This window comes from Neurospora tetrasperma (genome assembly GCF_000213175.1).
Source record: "Neurospora tetrasperma FGSC 2508 unplaced genomic scaffold NEUTE1scaffold_81, whole genome shotgun sequence".
NCBI lineage: Eukaryota > Fungi > Ascomycota > Sordariomycetes > Sordariales > Sordariaceae > Neurospora > Neurospora tetrasperma.
Genome location: NW_009799179.1, coordinates 3,903,179 through 3,914,364, shown reverse-complemented (window position 1 = coordinate 3,914,364; position 11,186 = coordinate 3,903,179). Strand labels below are relative to the sequence as shown.

Here is an 11,186-nt window from a genome sequence, read left to right as displayed (position 1 = left end):
TACAACCATCTAGCCCTGTGGGTTTGAAGAGACGCATAGGCCATCGGAGGTGGCTGAGCGACTGAGACTAGTAGGTAGGCCGATCTGTTAGCGGCTTACGAAGCTAACCTCCATAGTCCACTTGTTCGCGGCTGGCTCGCTCCGCCCCGGGGCCTCCAAAAAGCCGCAGATACCACCCGGTCATGCAAGGCCAGAGATCCTATTTTCAAGTGTATTGTTCCTGATCGATTCTGTTGACTGTGCTCGGATCATTTCAAGACATCAGAGCCTCCAGGCTCGAGTCTCAATTTCTTTGTGTCTCCAAGCACTACAGTACCTATTACCTACTACCAGCTACGCTACCTCCCGTCTGCCTATGTATAGAGTTGCCTAATTCAGAGACGCCGGGTTGTTCCACGGCCCCCGCCATCTACAGCCCTAAAACGAGACGGGATAGAGGAGCTTCAAGACTGGCGGCGATCAAAGGGTTTCAGAAAGCAACTCGAAGCCTCTCACCCCACTCATGGGTGTCACCCAAATGCCAATCTTTTGGCTCTGGCGCTCTGAGCCGGCACTGAGTGGCCTCCAGACAATCGCTAATGCTGTGATCGGCTCAAACTTTTCATAGAAAAGTTGTGAGGGTGTTCAAGGATATTCTGCACTAGCAGGGCTGTGCCTAATCCTTTACCAAAAGCGCTTTCCTTCTTTGAGCGGGCACGTCCCCGGGCTTACCGTTCTTAGCGATAGCGCCTTAGCTAGCCTTCTTTCCAGCTTTTCTAACTTTTTTATTCAAGTACCTTTTTTGCGAGCTCGGGCCACTTTGGCCAAGCTTTAGAATCCTCGAATTTAATTGGTTCTTCCACAACTTTTTTACTCAAAACTTACTGAATCTCAGAAGTAGGTCCCCCCCTACTTCTGGCAGAAAAGTTGTAGAAAGTTTGCGAGTTTGAAGTACAACTTCTCCCCCCCTGCCACTCCCCCTGTCACCCAAGTACCAAAATCTCACAACTTTTCATTGAAAAGTTTGAGCCGATCACAGCATAAAGTGGAAATTGAGGCCAGCCAGCTCAGTCGGGATCCTCATGCCCGCCGTCCGGCTGATTGCCACCATGCCGTTGCCGCCGCTAGCTCCTTCTGGCGCTGGCGTTTCTAGCGAACATTGGCGCCATTCAGGCCGGCCGGGCCAGCCCCCAACCACAAACTGCAGGTGCAACCATCCAGCGTGCGACCAGAGCCATCCCATCAGCCATCGGTTGACTCGTCGTTTCCGGGGCCGTCATGTTTATCCCATTTCGTGGTTTTACTCACCTTTCTTTCCTTCTTTTCTCTTTACAATCTCCCGTCTCTTCGCCGTGTTCGATACTGTATCTCCAGCCCGGTGATCCTTTTATTACTTATCGTGTACATAATTTACCTCCTCACTACAACAACAATACACAATACTCTTCAAAAAAAATAAAAATGAACCAGCATTATCATCTCTAAAAGTTAATCAATGTCCAACACCTTCGTCCTTTCTTTCCAGTGACTCTTTTCTCCCCGTTATCCCAACATCCTCTCGGCTCGGCTGCCGTAATTATATTCCAGTCCTACATAGAGTGCCGTCCGTACGATGGCAACCGTCACCGTCGACGAGGGCAGACGCTCCTCTATCGAGAAACCCACTCTTACGACACCCGGTCACCTTCACTCTTCGGGCCCGACAGCATTTGAACGATTACCAGACGAAATCATTCAGCAGTGCGTCCTCATTCACTAGCTCTGTTAGGCGCAGCCATTTCTCTTTCTGTTTCCCGTGCATCGCATTTGCGTTCCTAACCACAGATAGTATCGTAGGATCCTTCAAGCTGTCGATGCCAATGGCTTCGCTTCGCTGGTGCTGCTCAACGCAAAATGGAGAAGCGTCGCTCAGCAGGCCCACCTATACGCCTACCACTTATCCAACTGTCCATCCTACGCCTTGAGCCATCACAATGCCTCGCCTCCAACCGTTAGCGATGATGATCTCCCCAGACTTCGAAAACTGTTCGCAAAGGAGGTCAAACGGAATTTGTTCGAGGCGTACTTGCGTCCAAGGAAGACCATCATCAGGCTCATATCGAACTCGATCAGCTCTTCATCCGCGCCAGGCGGAGATGGCATCCAGTTCAGCCCGTCGCCAAAGGGCCACCACCTGCTAGCCTTCAACTCCTCCCGGATACATGTTATTGATGTTAGGCAACGAGACATTGCCGTTACCAGAGAGTTCAAGATTTTGCGCCGTCCTGCCGCCACATGTATCAACGATGAGGGAACTGTGCTAGCAGTTCTGTTGACCGAGATGCAAATCGACATCTACGATCTCAAGTCAACACCTCCAAGACGAACCCAGTCACTGATTTTGGACAACAGCCCTCGTGCGATTGCCCTTTCACCATGCGGCGGAGTTCTGGCAGCGGCTTACGAGGGTGGCATTGAGGTCTCTTCACTGAATCCCAACGCAACATCAACCGAAAGAAGAGCCGTCAAATGTGAGGCGGTCGATTCATTGACCTTTTCGTTCGACGGGACACAGATTCTGGGTACTACGGTTCATGCGCCACAGCCCAACACCGTAATTCTGACCGCGCCCTACTACGACCCGGTTAGTTGTGCGGTGGAGGACGATATTAGTGTGTTATGGACTACCTCAATCCTCTTCCCCAACACGAGTCGCGATTGCAGCCACGCTGTATTGATCCAGAATGGAAAACACGAGGAGGCGGGATGGACGTTCACGTACGACCGCAGTTACGAGATCTTCAGGGCTGTGCGCATCGATGATCTACGAAACGGCACAACATACTTCACCGGGCCAATACCGAACCCTACCTCGCAACCGAAACTGGTACCATGTACTCTACCCGCAGCCTCTTACCATGGCGAGCTCGTATCGGCTGGCTTTCAAGGTAAGGACGTTTGGATCTACGGCATTCCCGAGGACCTGGATGCAACACCCGAAACGTCCAGCACGGGCAATGAAGGTACCTCGAACCCAAGTGCTCTGAACCGCCGCAACAGTCAACCGCCACCTCGAAATGGCTCACGCACGCAGGAGAATGATCCATCCAGAGTCCCCCAATGGCAAGCGTTCGACAAGTTGCGCAACAAACTTATCGCCGGACGCAAAATCGGCCATCTAGAAGGGGTGCATATGGTGAAGTGGGTTGGAGACTTTGAGGATTCGTCGGTGAAGGAACGTATGATTATCGGTGCTCGAGGAATAACACCCACCAAGCCCATCACGGAGGATGATGGATTTGACTTTGTGGACGGTGGTCGGATCACAGTGATCGACTTCGATTACAGTCTAGAGAACGGCTCTCCTGTCGAGGTTGTTATCGATGTGGGATCCAAAGAGCCTGAGGTACTAGAGGAGGAACACCGAGATATCGAAGCTGAAGTCGCTATTGTACGACGGAGAACGGTTATGCAAAATAGAGGGAATCGTGGCGGTTTGATGCGAGCTGCTACCAGCGCAGGAGCTGTTCCTCTTGTCCCAGCCCTTCCTTCTGCTTCGTCACTTGCCAGCCAGCCTTCGGCGTCATTGCAGGAGGATGATGACCCTCTCGTACCTCGTCGTGTTGGAGCACTTCCTATTCCCCGAATTGAAGCACCTTTGATAACCGAGGATACCGAGGAATTCGCGTCAATCGAAGAGCAAGAGGCCTTGGAGTCACCATACGCCCATGCCAGCCCCCGATCGGCTCCTACTCTCAGGCGTGCTGCCACTGCTGCTGCTGCCAATCGTCGCTTACACCCGCAAGCTGCTGCTAGTGGCCCTGTTCAGTATCGTCGTGCTGATGGCCGAGCCGAACATCCTCATGAAAGCGACGCGGACAACTGGGTTCCTCCCCCACCTCCATACCAAAAGGAGGATCCTGGCGACTTGCCTGCTTTCCTACGCCATGCTATTCCGCCTGTTATCCCCGCCACCATGTCCTCGGCTCAAACAGACGATTACCTGGATCAAATGCGCAGGCCAAAATCGATGTTGGAGGTACCTCAAAGTCACACAGCGATACAAGTCCCACAGACAGGATCCTCTATCCCGCCTGTACCGTCCCTCTCTACCATTCCACCAGTTCCTTCACTACCACAGCAATTGTCGTCGTCTTTGATACAGTATCATAGTGGCGGCAGTCTCACGCATTTGCCACACCTGATCCCGTACCAAGAACCACAAAGGCCATCTTCCAGCGGCTCCCGATATGTGGGAGATGAGAACATTTACGACGTCTCTCCGCCTGATTCACCCAAGATGTCAGGGGTAAACCTATCTACTGGCGGAATTCAGGCGCGTAGCGTGAGCGATAGTGGAATAGTGAGCTCTCTTCAGGTGAACTTAGCGGCCTCAACCTCGGCGTCATCTTCGCAACAGTCACACCTACCATTATCTCTCTTGCAGACAGACATTGCACCTCCACAGCAGTCAGGGTTGCCATTTGCTCTATACCCCCACAACCCGTCACCACATATCGGTACTATCATGCCAACAGAGAGTGCAAGCAGTCCGGTAGTTAGGCGGCTTTCCAACGCTGGGACATGGCCCTTGGTATCCAATCAGCCAAAAGCCCCAGTGACAGCACCAACTGACTTCCCACACTCGGCGCTTCCTGTAGAAAGGGGCGAATACTATCTGCCAGCCCCTAGCCAGGATCAGTTGAGGCGTCTGAACAGCCGCTCGGGAGCTCCCCGGCGTCTTTCGGAGGGCTTCCACCCTCCACCCGACTTTCTCGGTGACGACTTCAACAACCGCTCTGCCTATTCCCAGCCTGCATCCCGCCGACCTTCAGCAGTCGAAGACGTGCCCCTAATAGTCAGTACACCACAGGGTGTCTCAGGTGCCTTCGACCCGCCCGGTCGACACGCGTCCGGTCGTCGGGGCGACCCTCCCCTTCTGGCTCCCGTTCCACGCCATCCGCGCCCGCAGACGCAATCAGCCGTCATCGGAAACCGTCCAACCGTTGAGCGGCTTGAAACCATCTACAGCGTTGCGAGCAACGGTGCCAACTCGAACGCTGCTGGCGGCCCCGGTCTCGACATCCCTACGGCAACTAGATCCCTCTCGACATCCACGAACGGCGCCACCCGCGCGACGAGCCTCAACAGACGACAGAGCCGAGCAGAGAGGAGCGCGGCTAAGAACATTGCTGATGCCAAGAAGAAGGGATGGATGGGTGGTCGAAGTCGGACCAAGAGCGTCAAGGAGAAGAAGGAGAAAAAGGTAAAAGGGAAAAAGCAGAAGCATGGAGATCATTTGGATGACGACGCGAGGAGTACGTGGACGGATGTTACGTCACATAGCTTTCTGCCAGGTGGTATGAAATTTGAGAGTAGTGAGCAGGCGGCACAGGCAGCCAGGGAGAGGGCAGAGAGAGCGGGAGCGAGGGAGAATAAGAGAGAGAAGGGCAAGGGGAAGGGTAAAGGGAAGGAGAAGGAGGAAGGGGGGGAGAAGGGGGATAAGAAGTGTGTTGTTATGTGATGCGATCACGAAGTGATGGACGTTTGTGTATTTGGAATGATTGGATTGGGTGGAAGTGGGCTTGGTAGTAGAGATGATGTTCGATATAGATTTGGGCGTTTGACCTACACAGAAGTAATTGCACAAGCTAAGTGGTATTTCATGATCACTTAGTTTGTCGACTATATCAAAACTGTCCATCGATTAGAATAACCGATTTAACATGTCTTTGCAATTCCTAACCTTCGGTAACAATGTCATCGTCTATCAAAACATTATTGTTGCCCATCATAACAAGCAATGCTGGTTCTGTATTCCCATAGCTAGCAATACCCATTCGGCCACTGTGCTTCGCCTCTCCGTCTCTCATCACCGCCCGCGTCATCCTAGATCCCCCAAGTCTCTCACTCAACGTCCCAGTCCGCTCCCTCCTTGTCCATTACCCATCCTCCTCTCCAAATCCTTCACCTCCTCATTCCAGCCCTCCTCCTCAGCAGCAACACCCTGTTCCTGCGCGCTGGAGCCGGGGGCGTGTTCGCTTGCTCCTTTTCCTCCTCCTCCTTCTTCTTTGGCATCACTTCCTCCAGCGGTTGACGCATCTGATGTGCCCAAGATTTGCGCTTTGGCTTCTGATGAGAGGGGAACTCCTTGGTTGGTGTTGGTGGTGATGGAAGACGAGGAGGGGGTTTGGCCTTGAGAGGCGAAAGTCGGGTTGGCGGTTGGAGCGAAGGCAGGGGATTGGATTGCGCCGTTGCCTGCTGCGCTGTTTGTTGCCATTCTTTTTTTGGGGGGAGGGGGGAGGCTTTCGAGCGGTTTGAGGGGGGAAGGGGTTGAGAGTGTTTGAACAGATGGGTTTGTGGTTTTGGTGGACGACTGTGTTTGATCTCGAGATGGGGAGTGGTCAGTTCTTGTGTGGTCTGGTAGTGCAGACTCGGTGAGATTGGACTTTTTGTTTCTGTAATTTGATTGATGTCAGGAAGTGATTGGGGAGAAAAGGGTACTCGATTGTTTCGAGGTTGATTGTGTACGGTATATAGGCTTATTATGGTGGTTTGCTGGTGGCCGTCAAGGTACACTATTGTAGGTAGCGCTAATGATGTCACTGGCCAGACCGCGATAAGAGTGGGGGGAGGGTCGATAGGGCTCATGTTAAGTGCACGGGCCAAGCATATCACGGAGCTCACCTTGGACCCCTGTCCCTGCTCACCTCGGTGTAGGTCCGGCCGAACGGCTGACTTTGGGAACCGTGGAGATGAGATGAAGTGAGGTTCATCGCATCAGCTGACCGGAATTCCGACGCTTACCTCATGAAGCTGGGCTTACACGAGATCTAATGGGTCGATAGCATACCGACAACCGAGCTCAGTTTGTTGTCGCCTGGTTTCGCATATCAATATCGGACGTCCAGGTGAGCGAGTCATTGCACACGTTCTCAGCCAACGAACGCCGAAATGCTGTTGAGGCTCGTCCCCAGGGGCAGGGTCGGGTTGTTCCCCGGAATCTCTCCACCGTCATCTCAACGGGCATTCCTTGCTTTGAAGGGATCGACGACAACTTACACACCCAACCTCAAACACCAAGTTCAAGTCCAATACAGCACTTTCCGAGACAACAGAAGAAATGTAGACGGCATCACCGATCCCGAAAAGGCTCTCCCAAGGACAGTCAAATGTCTTTCGGTCGCCATAAACCCCGAGGCCTGGGATGACTTTCTTTCCGGTAGCCCGGGAGAAATATACAAGAAGCGAATGAATGTGAGTACATCGTCATGTCTCTCTGCTCGGAATTAGCAACTCACGCTCCTCGGGAAACAGCCACGAAACCCACGTGTCTTCATCAGCCCCGCTATACGCCATTTCTACCAAAGCATCCTCTCCCATGGACCAGAGGTTCGAGCGGACTGCCTAGTCATTCTCGCTTCCTTGCGTTACTTCCAGGAAGTACAGTGCGCCCATACATTTCTGTTCAACACGGTAAATGAACTCTTCCCGCGCACAGAAGTGGGGCCCTTGAAGGACTCCGAGGTACTCAAAGACAGGTTGAACGTCGTCACTGCCGTAGTAGACAAGATCCCGTTATGGCAAGTGCCCGGCTATGCTCCCAACGCCACCCTGGCTTCAGAAGGGTTCAGTATCATCTGTGGACAGAGCGAACATCTTTTGCCTGGCCTGTGGGACAACTCAGACTTCTCATGGAGCAACATGAGGAACGAAACAGACCCTCTCTTCCTCGAGCGAATGTACCGCCGTCTCAAAGTTGCCCCCAAGGGAAACGCCAATGCTGAGAAGCCGATGCCCTATTCTTCTGGACCACCTCCCGTCCTCGAGTTTCGCATCAATCCCCTGCGCGATGACAATCGGCCTGTACAAGTCGCTCTGCCGCTCGCCAACACCAGCTATGCAACTTCAACCGCAGCCCAACAACGTGGCACGACACCCCACATATTAGAGGTTTCGGCTTGGGCGCGGTCACCGGAGAAGCAGAAGCTGCGTCCCATACACGTCGAGGCAAACAGGCGGACTCATGTCACCATCCAAACGACATCCTTGAAGCAGCCCTGGCCAAGTGAGCTTTGGTTCCAACTCCTGCCCATCACATCTCCACGCAAGATCGTCAGCGGTCTGGGAAACATCCTCAAGCAGGTTGAGATTGACGGCGAGAGCGCCCCGGCTAGCAAGGAGCTCGAGGATGTGATTCCGAAACTGCTTTCCATGAGAGCCAGCAGTCACAGACCACTTAAGCACACGTCAGATAGCCACGCTGTCAAGGTCTGGGCTCTCGTCATCCCGGATGAGGTGTACAAGAAATATGCAAAGTTTCAGCCTCCTGTGGATCTCGCAATGCAGTTGCCACCTCCTTTCGATTTCGAACAGGCCAGTACTGCGGACGAAAAGAGATTAGCTGGAAGGTGTAGTAAGGCTCTTCAGGGCCTGTTGGTAGCCGGATGTCATCTCCGGGAAATCCGTAAGTCGGCCTCCACATTTTCTAGTTTACACACTCTGTTCTCTCATGTACATGTACATACAAATACTTACTAAACGTCCAAACAAACAGTAAGCGGGGGCGGAGGCTGGGGCGCCAAACAAGGTCTCCTCTCTCTTGACCCTCAGGATCGAGACCATTACCGCAAAACCCCCACGAGCAGCAGCAAAGACAGCGAGAACAACGAAGCTGAGGAAGAAGACGACGACGACATGGAAGGCCTCGAGCGTTTTCTCCGCACCCTCCGCGGGGAGCAAAACGTGGGCGACATCGCCTCACCCGGTTCCTGGGTCCAGTTCTTCGTCGCGCCCGCCCACCTCGAGCGGCTGCCTTGGGATGCGTCCAAGGGTGTCGTCAATACTCGCAGGCCGGCAGAAAAGTTGACTTTGGGCCTCACGGACGCGGTCGAAGAGTATACCCCTACATGGGATCCAGACTTCACGGAGAACAAGGACAGCAACAGGTACAAGTACCTCTGGCGGGATCCAAACGGCGTGGAGATTTTTACGTACCAGTTTGGTGCGCTTGCAAACGGGAGCTTGTGGCTCGACTTGAAGAAGCCAAGCGAGTTAACGGCGACGAAGACAGCGACAGCGACGGAAAACAGCACAGCGGGAAACAGCACGACGGAAAACAGCACGAATAATATCAATAACGATGGACAAGAAGAAAAGGATCTGTGGAAAGATTTGGAGACCGATTCGGAGAGAAAGATTACGGTTCCGGAATTCAATCTTCGAGCGGACATTGACAACCCGCTGTACGTGGTGAAGGTGAAAGAACCTGGTGAGGATGAGCAACAGCGACGAGAACAACCGAGGGAGGAAGTAAAGTTGTTTGAAAAGATAAGAAAAATCCCGACGGGGAGGCGAAGACTGGCGATTTAGGCACGAGTAAGAGGTATAAGTAACAGGACTCCTACTGGAGGTGCTAAAATCAGATGCCAATTAGGGTAGACATGGGCTTCTTTAGATAGTCGCAAGACGAGAGCATTACACACAATTGCCTCCAGAATGATGGCCCTTAGAATATCATTACAGTCCCGCGTGATGACAGATGTCGGAATGCAAGTCTGTTGAACAGCAAGACTCAAACTGATATCTCATGTCTAAATCTAAACGCGTTTTTTTTTTTTTTTTTTTTTTTTAAGAGATCCTCCACTTTATTAGTCCTACTCTGTATCATCTCTCATCATCATCATCAATATTCATCCACAGTCCGTACCACATCATTTCTCACACGCCTCCCCTTCCTTCTCTACTGCCCTCCTCTTCCTCCTCCCCTCTAACCCCTCCCCCATTGCCTGACACAAATCCTCCAAATCCAACCCCCTCCTTCTCTTCCCCACCTTCTCCTGCCCCAAAACCGTCTCGTCCGCCACAAACCTAAACACCCCCGCCACATGCTTAAACACATCCTCCTTGTCCTCGTCCCATCCCACTTCCTCGTCGGTAAAAGTCTTGCTAATCTCCTCCATCTCCCTCACCCACCGGTATGCCTTGGGCGGCAACGTGGTAACGTACCGCGTCATGGTGTTCAACCGCGAAGGGGCCAGGCGTTCCAGAGAGGAGAGAAAGGAGGGGAGGATGCGAAGGGAGTGGGCGGTAGAGAGGGAGAGGAGGGAGAGGGCGGCAAACCCCTTGGCGAGGGAGGCGTAGACGTTTTTGAGGGCCGAGGCTTGGCCGATTTCACTGCTGCTGCTGCTGCTGCTGGTAGTCTGCTGCTTTTCGGCACCGGAAGAAGAGTTTGGGTCAGGGTCGGAGAGCATGTGTTCGATGTGCAGAGTCGAAGCAAAGTGGTTGCCGTAGGGGTAGGGAAAGGTGGTCTCGTCAGTGAAGGACCAGGGACCCGAAGTGGGGAGGAGAGGGTAGGACCAGCCGGTGGTAGGGTCATGGAGGATGTCTTCTTGAGGGAAGGAGGCGACGGGTTTGGTTGAGGTTGATGCGGCGGGGATGGGAGCCGCCGGGCCGGTTGACGAAGGGCCTAGGGCGGTGGTGCTGCTGGTCTGCTGTTTCCGAGAGGGAGTGACGCCGAGGATACAGCCGTCTACAAAGCGAACGTCGCGGTCAGGGTCGAGGCCGGCGGTGGTGAACTGGGCGGCAATGGATTTGACGGTGGAAGGCGAGATGGCGTTCATGTCGGCGAAGTAGAGCGGGGTGCACCGAGGGTTGGGCCCGGACGAAACACGCTTGAAAGCGGTGATGATGCGTTCAGCTGTGGCAGCGGCTTGAGCGGGCGGAACGATAGAGAGGATCACGTCGCATTGGGTGATGAGGGCTTCATCTGTGGAGAGCAGCTCAGCGCCGACGGTGATGGCACGGTCAATGGTGTCTTGGCTAGTTATTGACGTTAGTGATGGTTTTTATGATGCGTCCAGACATCTTGAGATCTCACCTTCTTCCCGTGCAGTTTGTAGCAACGGCGTAGCCATTCGCGATGAGAAGGCTGGCAAGAGCGCTGCCCATGTCGCCCATCGAGATGATGCCAATCTTGGCCCGGGGCTCTTGCCCCTGTGCCTCTGTATTTCCGGACATTGCCAAGGTACTACTCTCACAAGGTAAATAATGTATGTGTTGTTGATCCGGAGCAGCAGAGGACTAATATCAGGGTAAGATGCGTGAGTCAATAAAGAGTAAATGTCACGGATGAGGGGTGATTTATAATTGTGGGGTTGATAGACGTTCGGCATGCTACCTATAAATCCATTCCAGACGTTCATACTAGTCAGGGAAGGAAGGCTTCA

At 53.3% G+C, this 11,186-nt stretch overlaps 4 protein-coding genes across 4 annotated transcripts; 2 read left to right on the top strand and 2 right to left on the bottom strand.

Annotated features, from left to right (window-relative positions):
• Positions 1-1,591: 1,591 nt before the first annotated feature.
• NEUTE1DRAFT_149884 (uncharacterized protein) lies at positions 1,592-5,687 on the top strand (the record flags this gene model as incomplete). The annotated part of the gene is made up of 2 exons (XM_009857666.1): positions 1,592-1,719; positions 1,816-5,687. 2 exons carry the CDS (start codon positions 1,592-1,594, stop codon positions 5,480-5,482), a joined length of 3,795 nt encoding a protein of 1,264 aa, XP_009855968.1.
• Positions 5,688-5,869: 182 nt separating this feature from the next.
• On the bottom strand, positions 5,870-6,238 carry NEUTE1DRAFT_105316 (uncharacterized protein; the record flags this gene model as incomplete). The annotated part of the gene is made up of 1 exon (XM_009857665.1): positions 5,870-6,238. The coding sequence occupies one exon, from the start codon at positions 6,236-6,238 to the stop codon at positions 5,870-5,872; it is 369 nt and encodes a 122-aa protein (XP_009855967.1).
• Positions 6,239-6,912: 674 nt separating this feature from the next.
• NEUTE1DRAFT_125833 (uncharacterized protein) lies at positions 6,913-9,443 on the top strand (the record flags this gene model as incomplete). The annotated part of the gene is made up of 3 exons (XM_009857664.1): positions 6,913-6,942; positions 7,252-8,425; positions 8,516-9,443. The coding sequence occupies 3 exons, from the start codon at positions 6,913-6,915 to the stop codon at positions 9,328-9,330; spliced, it is 2,019 nt and encodes a 672-aa protein (XP_009855966.1).
• Positions 9,444-9,671: 228 nt separating this feature from the next.
• Positions 9,672-10,977, bottom strand: NEUTE1DRAFT_125832 (uncharacterized protein; the record flags this gene model as incomplete). Its single annotated transcript, XM_009857663.1, has 2 exons — positions 9,672-10,779; positions 10,838-10,977. 2 exons carry the CDS (start codon positions 10,975-10,977, stop codon positions 9,672-9,674), a joined length of 1,248 nt encoding a protein of 415 aa, XP_009855965.1.
• Positions 10,978-11,186: the final 209 nt, after the last annotated feature.